General features: G+C 55.7%; 1 protein-coding gene and 1 long non-coding RNA gene across 8 annotated transcripts in view; one reads left to right on the top strand and one right to left on the bottom strand.

The window, feature by feature from the left end:
* Positions 1 to 23,386, top strand: part of LOC134760677 (uncharacterized) — a 129,340-nt gene that overhangs the window by 42,635 nt on the left and 63,319 nt on the right. The window lies entirely within an intron of this gene.
* ARID3A (AT-rich interaction domain 3A) overlaps positions 7,791 to 23,386 on the bottom strand; it is a 47,068-nt gene continuing 31,472 nt past the window's right edge. For 4 of the 7 annotated variants that reach the window (XM_024238184.3, XM_024238183.3, XM_024238185.3 and 1 more), the window contains exons 4-9: positions 19,918 to 19,990; positions 15,589 to 15,772; positions 14,937 to 15,184; positions 13,189 to 13,485; positions 11,542 to 11,640; positions 7,791 to 8,202 (exon numbers count right to left, since the gene is read on the bottom strand). In XM_024238184.3, the coding sequence (XP_024093952.2) occupies positions 8,018 to 8,202; positions 11,542 to 11,640; positions 13,189 to 13,485; positions 14,937 to 15,184; positions 15,589 to 15,772; positions 19,918 to 19,990 (1,086 nt within the window). In that variant the 3' untranslated portion in view covers positions 7,791 to 8,017. Of the gene's footprint in view, positions 8,203 to 8,742; positions 9,433 to 11,541; positions 11,641 to 13,188; positions 13,486 to 14,936; positions 15,185 to 15,588; positions 15,773 to 19,917; positions 19,991 to 23,386 lie in introns of those variants that run through there. The other 3 variants (XM_063719239.1, XM_024238186.3, XM_063719240.1) reach the window with 3 other exon arrangements.

The following is a 23,386-nucleotide window of genomic DNA, read 5'->3' as shown; positions in this document are numbered from 1 at the left end:
GGCTGGGGAGGGGTGGGGGCTGAGTCCCTCCCTCCCAGGCTGGGGAACTGAGAGGTGCACCCCCTCCCTGACTCTCGGCCTCTGAGGCCCTCAGCTGCGGGTGAACAAGCAGGGCCTGACGATCCAGTTTGGGGTGGGGGCTTTCCCAGGGTTCTTCCCTCCTCTCCCTGGGGCCGGCAGGCCCCTCCAGACAGTGAGTGGGACTCCATCCCTGGGACCCAGGGTTCAGCAGACTCATTTCTGGCTGGAGTGGAAATGCCATTTCCCTTCCGGGGCCAGGGTCTAACGTGGGTTTCGGGAACCAACCGGCTGGGACAGGTGTGGGGGGGTTTTTGGTCCCTCACCTCCAACACAGCCCAGGGGAAGGACGTGTCCCGGCCAGCCTCGGCCAGGATGGTACGCGGGAGGCCGGGCAGCTGAGTCTGGGCCTGTCCACCTCCAGCCACGCTGACCCTCCTCCAGTCACTTCCCCTGGGCGTGAGCAATGGGAGGGTGGACAGTGGGTTAGGCGGCCCAGGAAACAATTTCCTGGGAAAACGTTGCAATACCACTTTCTTTGGGTCTGTGGGCTAAGAGCGAGAGGCCTTTTATTTTTTAATTTTTAATTAATTAATTAGTTAATGTTTTTAGAGACGAAGTCTCGCTCTGTCGCCCAGGCTGGAGTGCAGTGGAGTGATCTCGACTCACTGCAAGTTCCGCCTCTGGGTTCACGCCATTCTCCTGCCTCAGCCTCCCAGAGTAGCTGGGACTACAGGCGCCCGCCACCACGCCCAGCTAATTTTTTGTATTTTTAGTAGAGACAGGGTTTCACCATATTGGCCAGGCTGGTCTCGATCTCCTGACCTCGTGATCCGCCCGCCTCGGCCTCCCAAAGTGCTGGGATTACAGGCGTGAGTCACCGTGCCCGGCCTAATTAATGTTTTTAGAGATGGAGTCTTGCTCTGTCACCCAGGCTGGAGTGCAGTGGGTCAATCTCAGCTCACTGCAGCCTCTGCCTCCCAGATTCTAGCAATTCTTCTGCCTCAGCCTCCCAAGAAGCTGGGACTACAGGTGCACACCACCACGCCCGGCTAATTTTTTTTATTTTAGTAGAGACAGGGTTTCACCATGTTGCCCAGACTGGTCTCGAACTCCCGAGCTCAGGCAATCCACCCACCTTGGCCTCCCAAAGTGCTAGGATAACAGGCGTAAGCCACCGTGCCTGGCCTTTTATTATTTTTAAGAGACAGGGTCCCAGCTGGTCCTGTGTGGCCAAGGTGGGTGTATCATTTGAGGTCAGGAGTTCGAGACCAGCCTGGCCAACATGGTGAAAACCCGTTGCTACTAAAAGCACAAAAATTACAGGCATGGTGGCGCGTGCCTGTAATCCCAGCTCCCTGGGAGGCTGAGTTGGGAGAATCGCTTGAACCCAGGAGGCAGAGGTTGTAATGAGCCAAGACTGTGCCATTGCACTCCAGCCTGGTTGACACAGTGAGACCCTGACTCAAAAAAAAAAAAAAAGGCCAGGCACAGTGGCTCACGCCTGTAATCCCAGCACTTTGGGAGGCCGAGGCGGGCAAATCACGAGGTCAGGATGTTGAGGCCATCCTGGCCAACATGGTGAAACCCTGTCTCTACTAACAATACAAAAATTAGCCGGGTGTGGTGGCGTGTGCCTATACTCCCAGCTACTCGGGTGGCTGAGGCAGGAGAATCGCTTGAACCTGGGAGGCAGAGGTTGGAGTGAGCCGAGAACGCACCACTGCACTCCAGCCTAGGAGAAAGAGCGAGACTCTGTCTCAAAAAAAAAAAAAAAGAGAGAGAGAGAGAGAGACAGGGTCTTGCTGTTGCCCAGGCTGGAGTACAATGGCATGATCACTGTTCACCGCAGCCACCATACCCAGCTTTTTTTTTTTTTTTTTAATTTCTGGTAGAAATGGGGTCTCCCTATGTTGCCCAGGCTGGTCTCAAACTCCTGGGCTCTATCCATCCTCCCGCTCCAGCCTCTGAGTGCTGGGATTACAGGTGTGAACCTCCGACCCCACCTGAGTCCCTTTACTATGTACTGGGTCTGGGGGCTGCAAACTGGCTGTCCAGGGACCGAATCTGGCCCTCGGTCTTGTTTCCTAGGACCCGCGTGGTGTTGTAAGGGAAAAGGTGAAAATGTGGCCAGCGCTGGACAAGTTCCCTCCCCCAGCCACCAGGACGCCCCTGAACCCCAGAGGCCTCAGCTCCAGGCGGCTTCACCAGTGGGCTGGTTCCTGGGGTCGCCTAGGAGGTGAAGGAGGGCAAACCCATGGGGGGCTCGGGAACAGGGTGTCCCGCTCGGCACAAGGGCCTCCATCTGGGCTGTGCAGTGGGCAGAGGACGGGGGAGACCTGTGCCTCCCACCGGAGGGGCCACACCCTCCTGTCGTGGGCAGGCGGGGACTGTGTGTCGGCTGCAGAGGATGGAAAGAAGTCTGTCAGAGCAAAGGGGGAGAGGGCTGTTCCTGGCGGTGGAACAGCTGTGTGAAGGCCCTAAGGCTGGACCGGGCCACTTGCCCTGGGAGCTCCGGTCAGATAACGCCAGGGGCGCCCGCATGCAGTGCCCTGTTGAGGCAGGAGGCCTCCAGGAGGTGAGGGGTCAGGCTCGCCGGCAGGTGGCTGGGGGTGCACACACTGGCCCTGCCAGACCTGTCATCCCAAATCCCTAAAACGGGATTGGTGTCGGGCTCTCAGCGAGGCACAGAGGTGCCCAGAGCGGCCTCCAGGAGCTCCCCTCCGCCCTGTGGACCTTGGGTCCGGATCCTTCTCTGGGGTGGGGCTGTTCTGGGCACTCAGGGTGCTGAGCAGCGTCCCTGGACTTCACCCACTCCATGTCAGGAGCTCCCCCCAGGTGTGACAACCACAGATGTCCCCAGACATGGACCAGGGTCCCCTGGGGGCGGAATCACCCTGGTTAAGGCCCCTTGGGTTAGGGGATTCCATGGACCCCCTACAGACTCTGCATCCCATGATCCTCTGCCCTGCTGGGGTCCCAGGAGGCTGCACACACTGAAATCCACGCCCTGAGTAGGGAGGGAGAGAGGAGGCGAGTCCCAGGAGCTGGGGTCCCCCGGGTTTACACCGTCTGCCTCATCGGGAGCTTATCCTGGTGTCTGCTGTGGGCAGGGACAGGACTGATTTTACCCCACCTTAAGTAATGAAGGCAGAGTTTCCCAACTCCTGCACTGTGGATGCTGGGTGCCAGATTGTTCTCTGCGGTGGGGCTGTCCTGGGCACTGCAGGATGCTGAGCAGCATCCCCGGCCTCCACCCACTCCACACCAGGAGCGCCCCCCAGTCGTGACAACCACAAATGCCCCCAGACATGGACCAGGGTCCCCCTTGGGGCACAGACCCTGGCTGAGTACCCCTGCTTTTTTTTTTTTTTTTTTTGATGGAGTTTCCCTCTTGTCGCCCAGGCTGGAGTGCAGTGGCACAATCTTAGCTCACTGCAACCTCCGCCTCCTGGGTTCAAGTAATTCTGCCTCAGCCTCTGGAGTAGCTGGGATCACAGGCATGTGCCACCACGCCTGGCTAATTTTGTATTTTTAGTAGACATGGGGTTTCACCATGGTCAGGGTGGTCTCAAACTCCCGACCTCAGGCGATTGGCCCGCCTTGGCCTCCCAAAGTGCTGGGTTTACAGGCATGAGCCACCGCGCGTGGCCTTTTTTCTTTCTTTCTTTTTTTTTTTTTTGAGACAGAGTCTTGCTCTTGTTGCCCAGGCTGGAGTGCAATGGCGCGATCTCCAAGGAGTGCAGTGGCGTAATCTCTGCTCACTGCAACCTCCGCCTCCCGGGTTCAAGCAATTCTCCTGCCTCAGCCTCCAGAGTAGTTGGGATTACAAGCATTCACCACCATACCTGGCTAATTTTTGTATTTTTAGTGGAGATGGGGTTCTCCATGTTGGTCAGGCTGGTCTCAAACTCCTGACCTCAGGTGATCCGCCCTCCTAGGCCTCCCAAAGTGCTGGGATAACAGGTGTGAGCCACCGCACCTGGCCAGACCCCCGCTTTTGTAGCTGTCTCTGCCGCCCGGAACCAGACCTAGAGCGATACAGGGCAGAGGGGGATAGAGCACCCCCTTCCACTCACCCCTGGCTGTGCTAGGCAGGGGTGTAGAGTGGAGCTGGAGGTTGGGGAGACGCCAAAAGAAAAAAAAACACCACAGGACACAGTGTTTTCTGTTAAAAGTCAGAAGTGTTTTGTCTCGTTTTAATATCTCATCAGCTTTACAGGGTTACAATCGTCTTAAATATTTCTGAAGTTTAAATACAATCTGCATAATAATGTTATTATAAAATGTAAACTTTCAGTGTTCTTTTAAATTTCAAAATCACACCTTTTTTTTTTTTTTTGGTCTTTTTGTCTTTTTTTTTTTTTTTCCTTTTAATACCTGAATGTTCTGCAAAAACTGAAATTGTTACAGGTCACCCTGCCGCGGCCAGGGCGAGACAGGCTGGGCCCAGCCAGAGGTAGAGAGTAGTTTTATATATTTTTTTATTTTTTTAAGTTTTTTTTTTTCTCCTATTACCTGAGTTTCAGGCGTGGTTCCCACGCTGTCTGACAAACTCCAGAGAAACTGAAATTTCACACGTAATGAATGAAAGGCTGAGTTTACATTTGCCAAGAAAAAAATGCAAAAGCACAATTAGGGGAAAAAAGGGACAAGGTGGGTAAAAAATGATAAAAGAAAGGAAATTCGACTGTACAGATGCGTGACCCTTAACAACGACCCCAGCTGCCCCCAGTGCCCCGTACCCACCCTCCCACCTGTCTGGACGGCCACTTACGGGTCCCATGGAAGGTTCCAGAAGCCGCCTGTCCCCCAACATCTCAGAGCAGGGGGAGCCCCCCTTGGCCTTGACTGTGGGGTCCCCTCAGTACACAGCTAGGCCCCACGGTCCCAAGTGAATTCGAACTTGTCCAGGGTCCTTGTGGCTGAGGGGGCTGCCCGACCCCCTCCCAGTCTGCATAAGGGGGGGTGCTGAGCTGCACCCCAGAAAGCCACCGCGAATTTAAACCCCCACCGACAGGCGGTGGCGGGACATGGGCACGGCTGGGGTTGAACGGGGCCACCTGAGGCAGGGAGGACCCTCCAGAGACACGGCTTCCTGCCGAGTATCCAAGACCGGGCCCCACAGACCCCCTGCAACCGCCTCCCATTTCCACAGCCAGCATGGCCACTGCCTTCAGCGACTTCCTTCTCCTGGACCGGGACCCAGCCTCACACCCAATCCCCACCCACCCCGCCTGTCCCTACAATCATCGGAGTTAACAGCAGGCCCAAGTCCCCTGAGTTAGAATCCAGGTCCACCCACCGCCGGGAGGCCGGATCGCCCACACAGACACGACACGCAGGATTCCCAACACACACACGCAGCTCGAGGGAGACGACCCAGCCCGCGGCCCTGCGCAGCCCCTCCCCAGGCTCCGAGGCGGGCAGGTGCACGGGGGCCCCGGGGGTTCAGGGCCGCCAGATGCAGCAGGCAGCCAGGCCCCAGTGGCTGCTGCAGACCCTGGTGCACGGGAGGCAGGGGGAGAGGCACCCCAGGTGCTCAGATTTTGGCATCAAAAGTCAGACCTGAGGTAGACAGAGATAGGCAGCAGGCGCTTCCCCCGGCGCAGGGCCCAGGTGTGGGACGGGGGTCCCGGGAGAGGAGCCCTGGAGGCCGGGGGACAGACACGGACAGAGTCCAGGTGGTTCTGGGTTCTGCGAGTGGGGCCCGATTGCGTCTGGAGGCAAAAAGACACCCCCTTCCCGGGGTGACTGTGCTGCTGTGGTGCTGGCCCCAGGAAGGGACAAGGAAAACCTAGATGCCCACCAGCCCCTCCTGGAAAGGGGGTGTGTGTCCACGGCCCTGAGATCTGAGAAGGAAGTGGGGTCCCCTCCCCAAAGACACAGGAAGGTGACAGTCCCCTCCCACAGCCCGACAGGAAAGTGAACCTAGACTCAGGGGCTCAGAAGCCCCCTAGCCCCCTCCCCAGGGGTCTCCAAGGCAATGGGGAGGTGGTTGGGAGTTGGGGGAGCTGGGGAGTCCCCTTCCTCACCGAGCCCCCATGCCGGTGGCCTAACAGGGCTCCCAGGGCCCAATTAGAGACCCAGGCTTACCCTGGGAATAGCTGAGTTAATCCCCACCGCACCCCAAGAGAAATACAAGCCCAGAGCTCCCGTGCAGGACACGACAGCCCCGCCCAACACCATGCGGGTCCAATAAGGTCCCCAGACCCTGCCGGGCATTTCAGACCCAGCCTTTCTGCTCCAGCAGCTCCAGCCAAAATAACCCCCCAGCTCAGCTGCGGTGACCCCACTTTCTCCAAGCCAAGGGGAGGGGTACTGACCCACAGGGTGGTGGGGGGCAGCCTCCTTTCTCGGCCTCGATTTAGTCACCGCAGAACTTGGGGAGCTCGCAGCCCCAGCACAAAAGGGGTTGCGAGAAGAGGAAGGGACAGAGCGAGGAGAATGTTGGGGTATGGGGGGTGTTCAGGATGCCGGGGCCCTGAAATCCTCACCCTGAGCGAGGTCCGGCTTCACCCCCACTCCCCAGTATTGATAGTCCCCAAAAGCAGCCCTTTCGGGCAAGAGAAGAATCCCAATGAGACGCCACATTCATCCCTGAGACAGGAGCCTGGGGGCTGCGACAAGAACCACCCCCGCCCCCCAGGCCCTTTTTCCAGCATTTGCTACTTTTCAGATAAGATTTCTAGACCGGGCTCACGCCTGTAATCCCAGCACTTTGGGAGGCCAAGGCGGGCGAATCACCTGAGGTCAGGAGTTCGAGACCAGCCTGACCAACATGGCAAAACCCCCATCTCTACTAAAAATACAAAAATTAACCGGGCGTGGTGGCGGGCGCCTGTAATCCCAGCTACTCGGGAGGCTGAGGCAGGAGAATCGCTTGCACCTGGAAGGTGCAGGTTGCGGTGAGCCGAGATCGCACCACTGCACTCCAGCCTGGGCGACAAGAGCAAAACTCCGTCTCAAAAAAAAAAAAAAAAAAAAAGATTTCCAGGCCCCTGACTCGAGAGCCTAGCAGATAAGCACGGCACAAGCAAAAGCATCGTGGAATATCACAGTCAGCAAAACACTGTCAGGGGCCCCTGGCCCCTGGAAACCCAGCATGCACCCTATGCCCCAGCCTGGCCCATAGCACCTGAGTTCATTGGCTCCGCGGCTCTAGCCCCAGGGATCCGATGTGCTGGGCTCACAGCTGCCCAACACACCCCCAGAAACGGACAAAGGGACCCAAATTGGTCATGGGAAAAATAAAAAGGTTTTTTTTTTTTTTTGCTTTTTTTTCTTGCTTTTTCAAGACCAGTTTCCCTGAAGGAACACAAATATATAGCTATATAGATATATAGATATCCTTTTCCTAAGGTTTGATCCCCCAAGAATAAAATAGAATATTTACACAACAAAACCCCCGAAACCTCTTAAAAACCCTACAGAGAAAAAAAAATTTCCCAAAGCAACAAGAAAAAAAAAAAAAATTCAGTGATCTTGGTTCAGGGGTTTCACTGGACACGAGAAGCTGGGAGTGGTGAGTATGTGGTGAATAGAAAATAAAAGAGAACTAAAGCAGACAAAAATGAAAACACACAGTGCAGGGATGTATGAGGTAAACAGGATCAGCCCACGCTGCTGTGGGGCCAAACCAGACACCAGAGCCTTCTGTCTGTCAGGGCTGCCGAAATGCCCCGGGAAACGTCTGCCTCTTTCTGTTTTTCTGATGGATTTCCTTTGCTGTTCTCACAATTCATCTCTCTGAATGTCCAAAACCTGAGAAATTCAAGTGTTCCTTGGTTTTCCCGTTTTATTAAATTCTCTTTATATATATACGTATATATATATATATATATCTTTTTTCTCTTCTTTTTGGCTTCAGCTGTGGCTCCTTTCTGGATATCTTCCCTCCCCACCCGTATCTTCCGCCATCCTGGCCCGTGTGGCCCACCTGGACCCCCTGCCCAGGCCGGCGGGCTCCAGGGTGGGTGGCGGGTGGGGAGTGATGCGGTTAAGGCAACGAGTTATTTGAGGTAGATGTGGAGGGTGCAGACAGCCCCGCTGGCCCAGCTTGGCCACTGCTGGTTCCGGTGTTTCCTCCCCGGCTGCCTGTGTTGCTGCTGCCGCCGCCGCCGCCGCCTCCTTTGTTGGGAGCAGAGGTTGGCGTGGGGGCCGGCGGCTGAGCAAACAGAACTCCTAAGGCAAGAACAGAAGACACATGCCATGCAGGGTTTAAGAAGATGTGAGGCGGGCCACAAGGTAGACCCAATGGGGTGCTCCGGGGAATAAACTTCTCTCTCACTCTGTCCCCCAGGCTGGAGTGCAGTGGTGCCATCAGAGCTCACTGCAGCCTCAACCTCATGGGCTCAAGTGATCCTCCTAGCTCAGCCTCCTGAGTAGCTGAGACCACAGGGGTGTGCCACCACGTCTGGCTAATTTTTTATTTTTTTGTTTTTTTTTGAGATGGTGTCTCACTCTGTCGCCCAGGCTGGAGTGCAGTGGTGCAATATTGGCTCACTGCAACCTCCGCCTCCTGGGTTCAAGCGGTTTTCCTGTCTCACCCTCCCGAGTAGCTGGGACTAACTACAGGCGCCTGCCACCACACCGGCTAATTTTTGTATTTTTAGTACAGACGGAGTTTCACCATGTTGGCCAGGCTGGTCTCCAACTCCTGACCTCAGGTGATCCACCCACCTCGGCCTCCCAGAGTGCTGGAATGACAGGCGTGAGCCACTGTGGCTGGCAATTTTTTATTTTTTGTAGAGATGGGCTCTCAAGATGTTGCCCAGGCTGGTCTCAAGTTCCTGGCCTCAAACAAGCCTCCTGCCTCTGACTCCCAAAGTGCTGGGATGACAGACGTGAGCCCAGCTTAAACTTCCCCACTGTGTCTGCTCACTCGTACATCACACACGTGCATATATATGGATGCACATGAGCGCACACGTGAATTTAATCCACACATGCACATCAGCGTGCACACAGCTCTTGCAGGGAGAACTCTGATGCCCATGGTTTGTTGATGTGGGGTTGCGGGACCCCTAGCACACAGTTGGCCTTGTCCCCTGTAAGATTCAATATGAATGTACACATGTTTTACATCTGATTTCAGAAGGGCACAGACCCCTCAAAAATCCATCTATGGACCTGTGAGGACACCACTGACCTCAGCTCAGGTCTCCTGAGCACAGCCAGGGCTCCTGCAACAAGGCTGCTCTGTGTCGACAGCGCCACCTGGTGGCTGCTATGAGCCATCAGCCTGATTCCACCTTAAGAAAAACTATTCATTTACGGTCGGGTGCGGTGATGGGCGCCTGTAATCCCAGCTACTCGGGAGGCTGAGACAGGAGAATCGCTTGAACCTGGGAGGCGGAGGTTGCAGGAGCCGAGATCACGCCATTGCACTCCAGCCTGGGCAACAGAGTGAGACTGTCTCAAAAGAAAAAAAAAAAAAAAAGAAAAACTATTCATTTACTTATGTTCTTTTGTAGAGATGGGGTCTTCTGTGTTGCCCAGGCTGGCCTCAAGCAAACCTCTCTCCTTAGCCTCCCAAAGTGTTGGGATTACAGGCGTGAGCCACTGCCCCTGGCTCTGACTCCACTTTTTTTATTAAATTTTTTAATTCTTTTTTTTTTCTTTCTCTGAGACGAAGTCTTGCTCCATTGTGCAGGCTGGAGTGCAGTGGCATGATCTCGGCTCACTGCAACCTTCGCCTCCTGGGTTCAAGCAATTCTCCTGCCTCAGCCTCCCAAGCAGCTGGGATTATAGGCACACACCAGCACACTTCGCTAATTCTTGTATTTTAAAAGGGGAGATGGGGTTTCACCATGTTGACCAGGCTGGTCTTGAACTCCTGACCTCGTGATCCACCCACATCAGCCTCCCAAAGTGCTGGGATTACAGGTGTGACCTACTATGCCCGGCAACTTTTTAATTCATTTTATTTAAAAAAATATGTATATATAGGCTGGGCGCAGTGGTTCATGCCTGTAATCCCAGCACTTTGGGAGGCCAAGGCAGGCAGATCACCTGAGGTCAAGAGTCCGAGACCAGCCTGGCCAACATGGTGAAACCTCATCTCTACTAAAAATACAAAAAAAAAAAATTAGCTGGGTGTGGTGGCACACGCCTGTAGTCCCAGCTACTTGGGGAGGCTGAGGCAGGAGAATCACTCGAACCCAGGAGGCACAGGTTGCAGTGAGTCAAGTTCGCGCCACTGCACTCCAGCCTGGGTGACAGAGGGAAGACTCCATCTCAAAAAAAAAAACCAAACAATATATACATATCTATATAGATATAGATATAAAAATATATATGTATTTATATATAGATACATATAAATCTATATCTAATCTATAGATATAGATATATATAGATATAGATATATATATAGATATATAGATATAGATATAGATATATAGATATAGATATAGATATATAGATATATGTATAGAGATATAGATATATGTATAGAGATATAGATATATCTATATATAGATATATATATAGAGAGAGGGACAGGATCTCACTCTTTCACCCAGGCTGGAGTGCAATGGTGTGATCTTGACTCACTGCAACCTCCACCTCCTGGGCTCAAGTGATCCTCCCCACTCAGCCTCCCGAGTAGCTGGGACTATGGGCGCCCGCCACCACGCCCAGCTGATTTTTGTATTTTTAGGAGAGATGGGGTCTCACTATGTTGTGCAGGCTGGTCTGGAACTCCTGGGCTTAAGTGATCCTCCCGTGTTAGCCTCCCAAAGTGCTGGACTATAGCCGTGAGCCACTGCACCCAGCCTAGATTCAATTTTTTGGATACCTCATTTACCCTGATGTGATTATTAGGCATTGGATGCCAGTATAAAACATCTCATAAAACCCATAAATATATATACCTACTATGTACCCACAAAAATTACAAATTAAAAATAAAAAAAATAAAAAATACATTCATTAAATTTTTTTTCAAGAGACGGGGTCTCGGTCTGTGGCCCAGGCTGGAGTGCAGTGGTGTCATCACAGCTCGCTGCAGCCTCAACGTCTCTAACCCCTGGGCTTATACATTCTTTGGTCCTCAGCCTCCGAAAATGCTGGGATTGGCTGGGTGCGGTGGCTCACGCCTGTAATCCCAGCACTTTGGGAGGCCAAGGCAGGAAGACTGCATGAGCCCAGAGTTCAAGACCGGTCTGAGCAACAAAGCAATTTAAAATTTAAAGAGCAACAAAAAAATTAAAAATTAACCAGGTGTGCTGGTGCATGTCTGTGCAAGACTTCGTCTCATTAAAACAAAAAACCAGGAATGTGAACCATCCAACGTCACGCCGAATATGTATCTGTGGATGACCCACTCTGGGCTGAGCACGGCACCGGGTGAACGATGGTATCCTCTCCATCAGCCTTGACTGTCCCGCAAAGCCCCTGGCCGTGCCCTGCTTGCCCGCACACCTGGGTTCAAGTAGGTGGGACCAGGCGCAACTCAGGGTCCTGAGTTCACAGCGGGAGAGGGGAGGTCCAGGCAGGGCGTGGCCTCAGGGGTCCTACCTGTGTACATGATGCCGTTGATCTCCACTGACATGCTGATGCTGTTGCTGCCGTTGGTGCCCGTCAGGTTCACAGCAGAGTCCTGGCGGCTTTCAGAGGCTGTCGGAAGAAGAACAAATTAGTTTCATTTTGTCTTTTTGTTTTTGAGACGGAGTCTCGCTCTGTCGCCCAGGCTGGAGTGCAGTGGCACGATCTCAGCTCACTGCAAGCTCTGCCTCCCGGGTTCACGCCATTCTCCTGCCCCAGCCTCCTGAGTAGCTGGGACTACAGGCACCCGCCACCACGCCCGGCTAATTTTTTGTATTTTTAGTAGAGATGGGGTTTCACCATGTTGGCCAGGATGGTCTCGATCTCTTGACCTCGTGATACACCCGCCTCGGCCTCCCAAAGTGCTGGGATTACAGGCGTGAGCCACTGAGCCCGGCCGAACAAATGAGTTTCTTTTTTTTTTCTTCTTTTTTTTTTTTTTTGAGACGGAGTCTCACTCTGTCACCCAGGCTGGAGTGCAGTGGCGTGATCTCGGCTCACTGCAACCTCCACCTCCAGGGTTCAAGCAATTCTCCTGCCTCAGCCTCCCGAGTAGCTGGGACTATGGGCACACACCAGCACACCCAGCTAATTTTTCTATTTTTAGTACAGACGGGGTTTCATCATGTTGGCCAGGCTGGTCTTGAAGTCCTGGCCTCAGGTGATCCGCCCGCCTCGGCCTCCCGAAGTGCTGGAATTACAGGCATGGGCCACCGCGCCCGGCCAAAACTGCCATTTCTGATCATAAAGACACCTGTGACATGTTCTGTTTTCTGTCTGTCTCGCCAACTAGGTTTTGGCTTTACAAGGTGTAGACAGTGTCTGTCACATTCATGCTATCACCAGTGCACACGGTAGGTGCTCAATATTTATTTGTTGAATAAGTGTATTTGTCCATACTCTGCTTTGTTTTTTTTACCTTGTTTTTGAGACCAGGTCTTGCTCTGTCACCCAGGCTGGAATGCAGTGGTGCAATCATGGCTCGCTGCAGCCTCGACCTCCTGGGCTCAAGTGATCCTCCCACCACAGCCTCCCGAGTAGCTGGCGCTACAGGAGCGTGCCACCACGCCCAGCTAACTTTTGTAGAGATGGCGTCTCACTGTGTTGCTTAGGCTAATCTCAAATTCCTGGGCTCGAGCAATCCTCCCATTTCAGCCTCCCAAAGTGCTGGGATTATAGGCATGAGCCACTGTGCCCAGCCAGTTTACTTTATTTATTTATTTTTTTGAGATGGAGTTTCGCTCTTGTTGCCCAGGCTGGAGTGCAGTGGCGTTATCTCGGCTCACTGCAACCTCCACCTCCCGGTTTAAGTGATTCTCCTGCCTCAGCCTCCCAAGTAGCTGGGACTACGGGGGCACACTGCCATGCCCGGCTAATTTTTTGTATTTTTAGTAGGGATGGGGTTTCACCATGTTGCCCAGGCTCATCTCGAACTCCTGACCTCAAGTGATCTACCCACCTCGGCCTTCCAAAGTGCTGGGATTACAGGAGTGAGTCACTGCACCTGGCCTTTTTTTTTTCCTTATTGATTTGTTGGCACTCTTTACATATGTAGGCTCCAAGGCCCTCACTGTGTGACACACGCAGGAAGCACAGCGGGTCTGGGCATGAGGGCAGTACCTTGGCTGTTGATCCGAATGCTCATGGGCAGCTGGGCCGCCATGGCCAGGAAGTTCTGCTGTAGTGCCCGCTGCATCAGCCGTTGCTGCTCATCAGCCACCAGGGCCATCTTCTTCTCAGGAGGCTCTGCAGACTCCAGCTTCTCCCGCAGCTGTTCCAGGGCAGCTGCCTGTGCGGCCACAGCTGCTTGGGCGGCTGCTGCTTGCACAGCTGCTGCCTGGGCTGCCACCACAGGGTGGCCTGCCAGGGAGACCGGCAGGCGGCCAGGGACCGTGATGGGGATGGCTGAGTCCTCCTCTAGGTAGGAAAGAAGGGGAATTGGTGGCCAGGAGGGGCTGGGCCCTGCCTTCCACTCAAGGCAGGAACATGCACCTTCTTTTTTCTTTTTCTTTGAGACGGAGTTTCACTCCTGTTGCCCAGGCTGGAGTACAATGGTGCGATCTCAGCTCACCGCAACCTTTGCCTCCTGGGTTCAAGTGATTCTCCTGCCTTAGCCTCCCTAGCAGCTGGGAAACAGGTACCCGCCACCACACCCGGCTAATTTTGAATTTTTAGTAGAGACGGGGTTTCTCCATGTTGGCCAGGCTGGTCCCGAACTCCCGACCTTAGGTGATCCGCCCGCCTCGGCCTCCCAAAGTGCTGGGATTACAGGTGTGAGCCACCGCGCCCAGCTTTTTTTTTTTTTTTCTTTGAGACAGAGTCTCGCTCTGTTGCTTAGGCTGGAGGGCAGTGGTGCGATTTCAGCTCACTGCAACCTCTGCCTCTCAGGCTCAGGTGATTCTTCTGCCTCAGTCTCCTGAGTAGCTGGGATTACAGGCGCCCACCACCACGCTCGGCTAATTTTTTTTTTTTTTGACACGGAGTCTCATTCTGGAATGCAGTGACGTGATCTTGGCTCACCGCAACTTCTGCCACCTGGGTTCAAGTGATTCTCCTGTCTCAGCCTCCCAAGTAGGTGGGACTACAGGCATGCGCCACCACACCTGGCTAATTTTTGTATTTTTAGTAGAGATGGGGTTTCACCATATTGATCAGGCTGGTTTCAAACTCCTGACCTCAAGCGATCAGCCTGCCTCAGCCTCCCAAAGTGCTCGGATTACAGGCGTGAGCCACCATGCCTGGCCTAAAAAAATTTTTTTAGACTGGATCTCACTACTGTTACCCAGGCTGTAGTGCAGTGGTGTAATCTCGGTTCACCACAGCCTCGACCTCCTGGGCTCAACCAATCTGGTCACCTTAGCCTCCTGGGTAGCTGGGACCACAGGTGCATGCTGCCACGCCCAGCTAATTTTTTTTTTTTGAGATGGGGTCTCACTATGTTGCCCAGATGAGAAATGGGAACTCAGACAGGCAAACTGAGGCAACATTGCTGTGTGTGCTGTTGGTACCTCTGTGTTATGGAGGATTCAGAGGCTCAGTGGGAGGGAAAGCTGATCAACTGATGATGCCTGCCTCAGTGTAGATTGGAAAAACAGTGATCAATTAGTAATGTCTGCCTTGGCCCCAGGACTGGAAACACAGATTGATTAGCAATGTCTTCCTGCCACCTGTGTGGGATTAGAAACATGGTGATGGATTGGTAATGTCTGCCATGGGCAGAGGACTGGTAGATTGGAAGCCCTTTTCCATGCCAACTATAGGGTTTTTCATCCTGGTTACCCAGAGAGGGGAAGAGGTATCCCCCAAGGTCAGGCAGCCAGGCTGAAGCTCAGTTGGGAATACGCCCCAGGCCCCATACAGGCCCTTACCTTTCTTGATCTTAGGGGCGGGGGTGATGGAGCTGCCGTTGGTGCTTGCGGCCAGGCCCAGGGAGGACACGGGCAGCTTGGGTGAGGAGAGCATGCCATGTGCCCCGCCTGGCGAATAGGCAAAGAGGGAGCCCCCAAAGCTCTGGCGCCGGCCCTCCCGTCGGTTGCTGTCTATGGCTGCCTGGAGCTCGTTGGGGTTACTGAGGCCCCGCTTCTCACACTCGTAGGGGTACAGGTACTTCATGTATCTGTGGGTGGGACGAGGGAAGAGGATGGCACCCGGGTCACCCCTATGGCTCCCTTTGGCCTTTGGTACAAAGTAAACCCCACTGTGGCACCACCATCCCTGGTTCCTCCCTTGGACTTGCTCAGCAGCCCCCAGAGCTGCTGGGACTTCGCCCGTGCTGTTCCCTCCGTCTCAATGCTGTTCCTTGCAATGGCCCGATTGCATAACCCCAGAGCCTGTGTGGTCCTCACGCCCCTACTTGATGCTCTCTGGCCCTGGACACACGGTGTGGCCCTGTGCCCTTTGCGGCTGCCCACTGCCCCCTCCTCTGCAGCTGCCCACAGCCCCCTCCCTCTTCTGCAGGCCCCTTGCACTGGCTGCTCAGAGTGCCCTGGCCCGACCTCAGCACAGCTGCCCGCCACTCACTGGGTCCGCAGGGTGAAGGCTGCACTGGTGATGGACGTGGGCAGGTTGAGGCCCTTGGTGATCTCGCGCCACAGCTTCTTGTTGATGACCTCCACGAGGCCACCCTTCTCCGTCACCAGCACGTACAGCATGAACAGGTCAAGGACCTGTTTGGCCATGATGGGGATGCGGTTCACAGGTGTCCCTGGGGGAAGGGGCGAGATGGAGGTTGGGGGCCACCTGGGCACTGCAGGGAGCCGAGTGTCCTGGCCTCTGCCCTCTCCATGCCAGGAGCACTCCCCCGCCCAAGCTGTGACAACCACAGATGTCTCCAGACGTTGCCCAGGGCCCTCTGTGGGTGCAGGATCATCCAGGCTGGGAACCGCTGCTCGAGAGGATGCCGAGGGGGCAGCTCTGCCTCGGTTTATCCACCAGTAACCTGGGCTTAGGGACAGCGCAGCCCTCGGGAGGAGGGTTACTGAGAGGAGGGACGTGCGGGAGACGCCCGGATCTTTGTTATTCATTCTCCACGCCACACACCACGGCAGCTGCCAAAACAACTCTGCCTGTGTTCCCAGAGGCCTGTTCCCTCCACACTGACATGGGCTCTGCAGCCTCAGGCAGGCAAGGGGTAAAGCCTGGCTTACCCAATTTCAAGTTTGGAGAATGGAGGGCTGTGGACTGGCCTAGGGTGGGAAAGGGGGAGGATTTGCCCAGACAGGAGAAGGGCGGTAGGTGGGCTAGCCCAGGAAGAAGAGGGGGCTGGGCTGACTCAGCTTCCTGCAACCTCATCTCCTGGAGCCGGCTGCAGACATGGCCCCTTCCCACCCTTCCAGCCCTACCTGCCCCCTCCAGGGCTCTCCCAGGCTGCCCCTGCACCAGGAGCCTCTGGCTTCAGATGTCAGCTCCACCTCTGCCCAGCCGCTCCCTGGCCTGACAGTAGGCAAGCCTCCACTTAAACCTCTCGTTCTGTCAGTGAAATTCTGCACTTATGCGATCAATTGTGTACTGTCTCTGGCCCCCGCCCCATGTTCTGCCTACGTGGGGTCCCGGCACCCAGCGGCACACAGTGGGCGCTCAGTGAAGACCAGTGAGGGCAGGTGGCCCAGGCCACAGCTGCTGCCCACTCACCATGCGGTGGGAGGGGACGCCCATCGCCCCGTTAGGGATGGGGATGTGGACATCGAGGTTCTGGGATGTGACTGGCTGGAGAGCGGGTGCAGCCCTGAGTGAGCGGCCGGCCCTCTGCCTGGGCAACACCTGCTACCCCCGGGACCCCCGGTGCCTGACCTTCCGGAAACACCTCCCACCACCCTCGGCCACTTCCAGGCCCTTCCCAGGTTGCAAAACCCCCAGTGAATGGAGGAGACCCCGGGTTGGAGGAAGATGAGCCTCAGACCCGACCCCACCTGAAACCCACTTTACAGCCTGAGCGAGAGGAGCCGCGCTGGGTTTTAGCTGCAGGATCAGCCCGGAAACCTGCCCAGAGCCTCCGCCCGGCCCCACTTGGGACACCAGTTTAGGCCTCAGAGTTTGCAAAGTAAAAGGAACGGCATCAGGCCGGGCGCGGTGGCTCACGCCTGTAATCCCAGCACTTTGGGAGGCCAAGGCCGGCGGATCACCCGAGGTCAGGAGTTCGAGACCAGCCTGGCCAATATGGAGAAACCCCATCTCTACTAAAAATACAAAAATTAGCCAGGCGTGGTGGCGGGCGCCTGTAATCCCAGCTACTCAGGTGGCCGAGGCAGGAGAATGGCGTGAACCTGGGAGGTGGAGGTTGCAGAGAGCTGAGACCCCGCCATTGTAGTCCAGCCTCAGCAACAAAAGCAAAACTCTGTCTCAAAAAAGGATCAGCAGCAGAGGATTGGTTCCCAGGGCCACGCCCTGGCTCTGCGGCGGGCGGGAGGAGGATGTTTACAGAAGGAGCTGGGAGCATCATCAGGGCCCGTCGAGGGGCCCAGATAAGGAAGGGTGGGGAGGTTGTCAGGGAACAGCAGGTCAGGTGGTCCAGCTGCTGCTGCTGAGGGGTGGGGGTGTGGTCAGGACCCCTCCCTCACTTCTAGCCCCCAGAGAATTCTGAGAAATTTAGTTAGAGGTTTTTACTTTGTGACACAGGAAAAAAAAAAAATTGTTTCCCTCTCTCTGGAGTGAAGCAGAGGAAGATTGTGGAGTCTAGGGTGATGGGCGGGTTCACCTGACAGATTCTCAGCTCCAAGGGTCCCCATTACAGAGCATGAAGCTCCTGGAGGAAGGCAAGGAAGAGGGAGCTTTGAGGCTGGGTTTTGAGGGATGCATAGGAGCTCGTTCGCTCCTGTCCTGTAGGAGTTCCCAGCTTGGAGAGGGAGGTAAAGCTGGACACCAACCCTCACGGCCCCATGTGCCAGGGGCCCCCATCTCACCCACACTCATGAGCAGCCTACCATGCTTGCTTTTTGTTTGTTTGAGACAGGGGCTCACTCTGTCACCCAGGCTGAAGTGCAGTGGTGCCATCATAGCTCACGGGCTCAAGAAATCCTCCCTCCTTGGCCTCCCAAGGTATTAGGATTACTGGCATGAGCCACCTCACCCAGCCTCACTGTGCTTTCTTTTTTTTAAAGATAGAGTCTTGCTCTGTCACCCAGGCTGGAGTGCAGTGGTACGATCTCGGCTCACTGCAACCTCTGCCTCCTGGATTCAAGCAATTCTCCTGCTTCAACCTCCCAAGTAGCTGGGATTACAGGCACCTGCCACTACGCCTGGCCAATTTTTGTATTTTTAGTAGAGACGGGGTTTCACCATGTTGGCCAGGCTGGTCTCAAACTCCTGACCTCAAGTAATCCACCTGCCTCGGCCTCCCAAAGTGCTGGGATTACAGGCGTGAGCTACCACGCCCAGCCCTCACCGTGCTTTCTAAGTACCCCCAGGACACCAGACACTGTACCAGGCACGGGTAACAGCAAAATGGGTTGGCTTTGGACCCAGAAGCTTGGAGCCCCACAGCAGAGTGGTCAGGGCTGAGCAGATGTGAACAGGATGATAAAGGGTTATGGGGAGGATCTGTCCAGCCTCACAGGGGGCAGTGGGCCCTGGTCAAGGCTGAGCTTGGAGGATAACACAGGACAGGCCCCCGCCCAGGTCCCAGGTCTGGATCCTCTGTTCCCAGCACGGGAGGGGTTAACTCGGAGGCCACTGGGCAGTGTGGGCCGGGGGGCCCACAGCCCTCCTCCTTCTCCTTCCCTTCCGGGCGGCTGGCAGTGGCGGGTCTGGGGCCTGTGTTTATAGAAGCCAGGGGAGGGGTGGTGGAGGCTGGGACACAGCAGGCCCCTGTGACGGCCCCAAGTGCGGGGACAGAGCCCTCTGCTCCACCCCTTCCTGCCTCTGTGGGCCCCGAGGCCTCCTCCCGCGTCTGAACAGTGGGGATCGGAGCTAGCTCCCTGCCCTAGAGGAGTGTCCAGGGGGTTGGAGTGGCTCCTACCTGGCGGCAGACGCTCCCAGGACCCTCTCCGGCCGACGAGGACTTGGAGGCGAGATGGAAGCCCTTGCCGCACTCTCTGCCCTGTGGTCGCTCTAAGCTGGGGTGAGGCCTGGGAATGGTCGCTGGGACACCCCTGCTACCCTTGGTCGTCTCTGAGTCTGTCTTGTGTCTGGACCTCAGTTTCCCCACCTGGACACCAGCCCAGACCTGCCCTCCCCAGGCCAGGAGACTTCAGGGGGCACAGAGCCTGGTATACCATTGGTGCCCAATAAGTGCGCACAGTAAACAGCAGCCCTGCACTCAGCACATCTGGGGTAACTGCTGGCCACTGAGTTTTGGGCAGGGACTGTTTGTGGTCCATTTTTACAGATGGGGAAACTGAGGCCCTCGTGGGAGGAGGGGAGGGGCCAGGACTCAAACGTCGCATCGGCCGCCATGAGATCATTAGACTCTAAGCCATCTCGCGGCCGGGTGGGGGGCTTCTTTCCTGCTGCACCTGCACCCACCTGGCCAGCCCGGATCTGACCCCACTCCCTAAACACAGAGGCTGGCTCCACTCACCCAGTACCCAGCAGCGGGGACCCCCACTTCACTGCACCCTGTATGCTAAGGAGACGACCTGGACCGTCTGTTCTGGGTTGGGGCCCTGAGACTGCCCTGCCCCCCACCAAGGGACCTACCCCTTAGACTCACAGGCATGCCTCCTGCATCAAACCTCCATGGCAGGATGTGTTTCCCTCCAAGACACCCCTGAAGTCCCTCCTGAGTTAGGAGCCTTGGATGCCTCCAGCCACGGGGTGCTCACTACCTCCCCGACATACCTGGAGCCAGTAGGGCCCCTCCTACAGCCCTGTTTCTGTGACCTCCCTCCAGGGGGGTGGGGGCAGAGGGCTCACCTCGCTTCTGCATGAAGCTGAACAAGTCATCCAGGAATTCCTTCCTCTTGGGGTCCCCGTCGAGTTCGTAGAGCTGTGAGGGCGGAGAGGGGATGGGTTAGTTGGTGCCAGAGCTCAGGTGTGGGAACCATGTCCCTCCTGCACTGGAGGCCAGGTCAGGAGGACAGAAGCAGACGTCACCACCCCTAGGACCCCCGAGCTGCTGCCAGAGCCAAAACAGAGCCGGAGGCCCCGCTGGGCAGGTGAAGAACCACAAGGCTGCGAGACAGAAATGCCGGTGAATGAGCTTCCCAGAGGGTCTGCAAGGAGGCACCAGAAACCAGGTGGCCTGGGACAAGACAGTGTCCTCTCCCGGTCCAGGGGCCCGGGAACCCCAGATCAAGGTGCGTCCTGGCGTGTGGCCGCAGCGCTCCAATCTCTGCCTCCCTCTCCACAAGACCGTCTCCCCGTCTCTCTCTCCTCTTCTCAGGACACCAGACTGCTGGTTTTAGGGCCACCTCATCTCAAATCGATCCTTAACTCCCTACAGCCACACGTTGCAGCTTAAAACAACAGAAATCTATTCTCCCGCAGTCCTGGAGCCCGGAAGTCCAAAACCGACTTCTCTTCAGGGTGGCGGCTCACACCTGTAATCCCAGCACTTTGGGAGGCGGGTGAATCTCTTGAGCCCGGGAATTCAAGACCAGCCTGGGCAACATAGTGAGACCCCATCTCTACATTATGATAACAAAAAGTTACCCAGGTCGGGTGGCGCATGCCTACAGTCCCGGCTACTCGGGAGGCTGAGGTGGGAGGACTGCTTGAGCCTGGGCAGTGGAGGCTGCAGTGAGCTGAGACCGCACCACTGCACTCCAGCCTGGGTGACAGGACGCAACCCTGTCTCTAAAAACAAAAACAAAACAAAAGGTGTCTGCAGGGCTGCGTTCCCTCCAAAGTCTCCAAGGGAGGAAACTTCCTGCCTCTCAGGGCTTCTGGGGGCTCCAGGTTCCTGGGCTTGTGGCCGCGTCGCTCCAGCCTCTGCCTCTGTCTTCATGCAGGATGCGTCCTGATAAATGTGTCTGTTGGTGATTTCGTCAGCGTGAACATCAAAGAGTGAGTCACACACACCTCACGGGTGGAGCCTCCCACACACCCAGGCACAGGCACAGCCCAGCCAGTGCTCCTGGGCTACAAATCTGTGGCCGTCCTGGGTCCTGTAGGCAATGGCAACACGAGCGTGAGTGTTTGTGCGTCTAACACAGCTGGATACAGAAAAGGTGCAAAAGGTGCACAAGAAATATGGAATTTTTTTTTTTTTTGAGACGGAGTCTCACCGTCCCCAGGCTGGAGTGAGGTGGCGCGATCTCGGCTCACTGCAAGCTCCGCCTCCCAGGTCACGCCATTCTCCTGCCTCAGCCTCCTGAGTAGCTGGAACTACAGGCGCCCACCACCACACCTGGCTAATTTTTTGTATTTTTAGTAGAGATGGGGTTTCATCGTGTTCGCCAGGATGGTCTCGATCTCCTGACCTTGTGATCTGCCCGCCTCGGCCTCCCAAAGTGCTGGGATTACAGGCGTGAGCCACTAGAAATATGGAATTCTAATCCTGTGGGATCACCATCCCATCTGCAGTCTGAGGTTGACCAAAGTGTCAACACGTGATTGTACGTCAGTAAGTTCCCCCGTTTCCAAATGAGGTCCTGTCACAGGTACTGGGAATCCAGTGCTTGAACCTGTCCTCTTCTTTTCTTTTTCTTTCTTTCTTCTTCTTCTTTTTTTTTATTTTGAGATGGAGTCTTGCTGTGTTGCCCAGGCTGGAGTGCAGTGGCACGATCTTGGCTCACTGCAAGCTCCGCCTCCTGGGTTCACGCCATTCTCCTGCCTCAGCCTCTCTGAGTAGCTGGGACTACAGGTGACCGCCACCATACCCGGCTAATTTTTTTGTATTTTTAGTAGAGACGGAATTTCACCATTTGGCCAGGATGGTCTCCTGACCTCGTGATCCAACTGCTTCAGTCTCCTAAAGTGCTGGGATTATGGGCGTGAGCCACTGCGCTCGGCCTATTTCTTTTTTTTTTTTTAATTTTAATTATTTTTTTTTTTTTTGAGATGGAGTCTCGCTCTGTCGCCCAGGCTGGAGTGCAATGGCGCAATCTCGGCTCGCTGCAACCTCGGTCTCCCAGGCTCAAGCAATTCTCCTCCCCTCAGCCTCCTGAGTAGCTGGGATTACAGGCACCTGCCACCACGCCCGGCTAATTTTTGTATTTTTTGGGTAGAGACAGGGTTTCACTATTCGGCGAGGCTGGTCTTGAACTCCTGACCTCAAGTGATCCGCCTGCCACAGCCTCCCAAAGTCTTTTTTTGTTTGTTTTTAGAGACGGGGTCTCACTCTGTCGCCCAGCCTGGAGTGCAGTGGCGCAATCATAGCTCACTGCAGCCTCAACCTCCTGGGCTCAAGGGATCCTCCTGCCTCAGCTGCCCAAGTGGCTGGGACCACAGGCACTCGCCATCACACCCGGCTAAGTTTTTACATTTTCTCTTGTAGAGATGGGTCTTTCTATGTTGCCCAGGCTGGTCTTGAACTCCTGGGCTCCCTCGATCCTCACATGTTACCTTCTCAAAGTGCTGGGGTCACAGGCGGGAGCCACCACCCTCCACCTTTTCTTTGGGGGACACAATTTACCCTACGACAGTGCCTGCCTGAGTTCACACAGCAAATCGCTGCAAAAAATCACCAGCATGCCTCCTGGGGCTGGCCTGAGGGTCGGACAGGAGCGCATTTGCTCCGAGAACTGGCTCTGCTTTGCAGATGAGGAAACTGAGGCATAGTGGTGAGTGTGGGACCAGAGCCTGGGGGCTGTCAGGGACTCGGCCCAGAGCCCTGTCCTGCTTCCCATCCCGGTCCTCCTGCCTCCTGCTGGCTTCCCCACACCTGGAGCCTGGAGTCTCGGCCTCCAGCTATGAAATGAGCCACCGACTGCCTCTGCCTGCTGGGGTGGTGGCTGGGGAGGAAGGAGATCACCAGGCCCCGTCTTCCAGAGGGGAAAGAGGCTCCGTCTGGGGTACAAGGGGCCAGGAGGTCCCCCAGCACTCCCCGCCCACAGGTTCTGGCGGGCAGGGTGGGGGAAAGCCGGCAGGGATAATTAGAAAGCGGAGTTCAGGCGGGGGCCAATTTGCCGAGGAGGAGCTGCGACAAATACCAGGCTGCCAATTAAGCTCGGGGGAATGTGGCTGGCTGGGCAGTGGGGAGCCTTAAAACCACCAATTAGGCCTCAGCTGGGATGACCGTCATTAGGGCCCAGGAAGGAGACCCACACCCGGCGCCTGCTGCGGGGACATCCCAGGTGCTGGGGAGGCCGGCCAAGGGCCCCATCACCCTGCAGCCGTCCTGCCCCTCTCTGGGCCTCAGTTTCCCCGTCTGTGTATTGGAGGCCCAGTGAGGCCTTCCGGGAAGGGGCTGGGGGCGGGCAGCCAGGAGTCCTGACCTCTG

Source organism: Pongo abelii, chromosome 20 (genome assembly GCF_028885655.2).
Source record: "Pongo abelii isolate AG06213 chromosome 20, NHGRI_mPonAbe1-v2.0_pri, whole genome shotgun sequence".
NCBI lineage: Eukaryota > Metazoa > Chordata > Mammalia > Primates > Hominidae > Pongo > Pongo abelii.
This window is presented reverse-complemented; position numbering and strand designations above follow the sequence as displayed.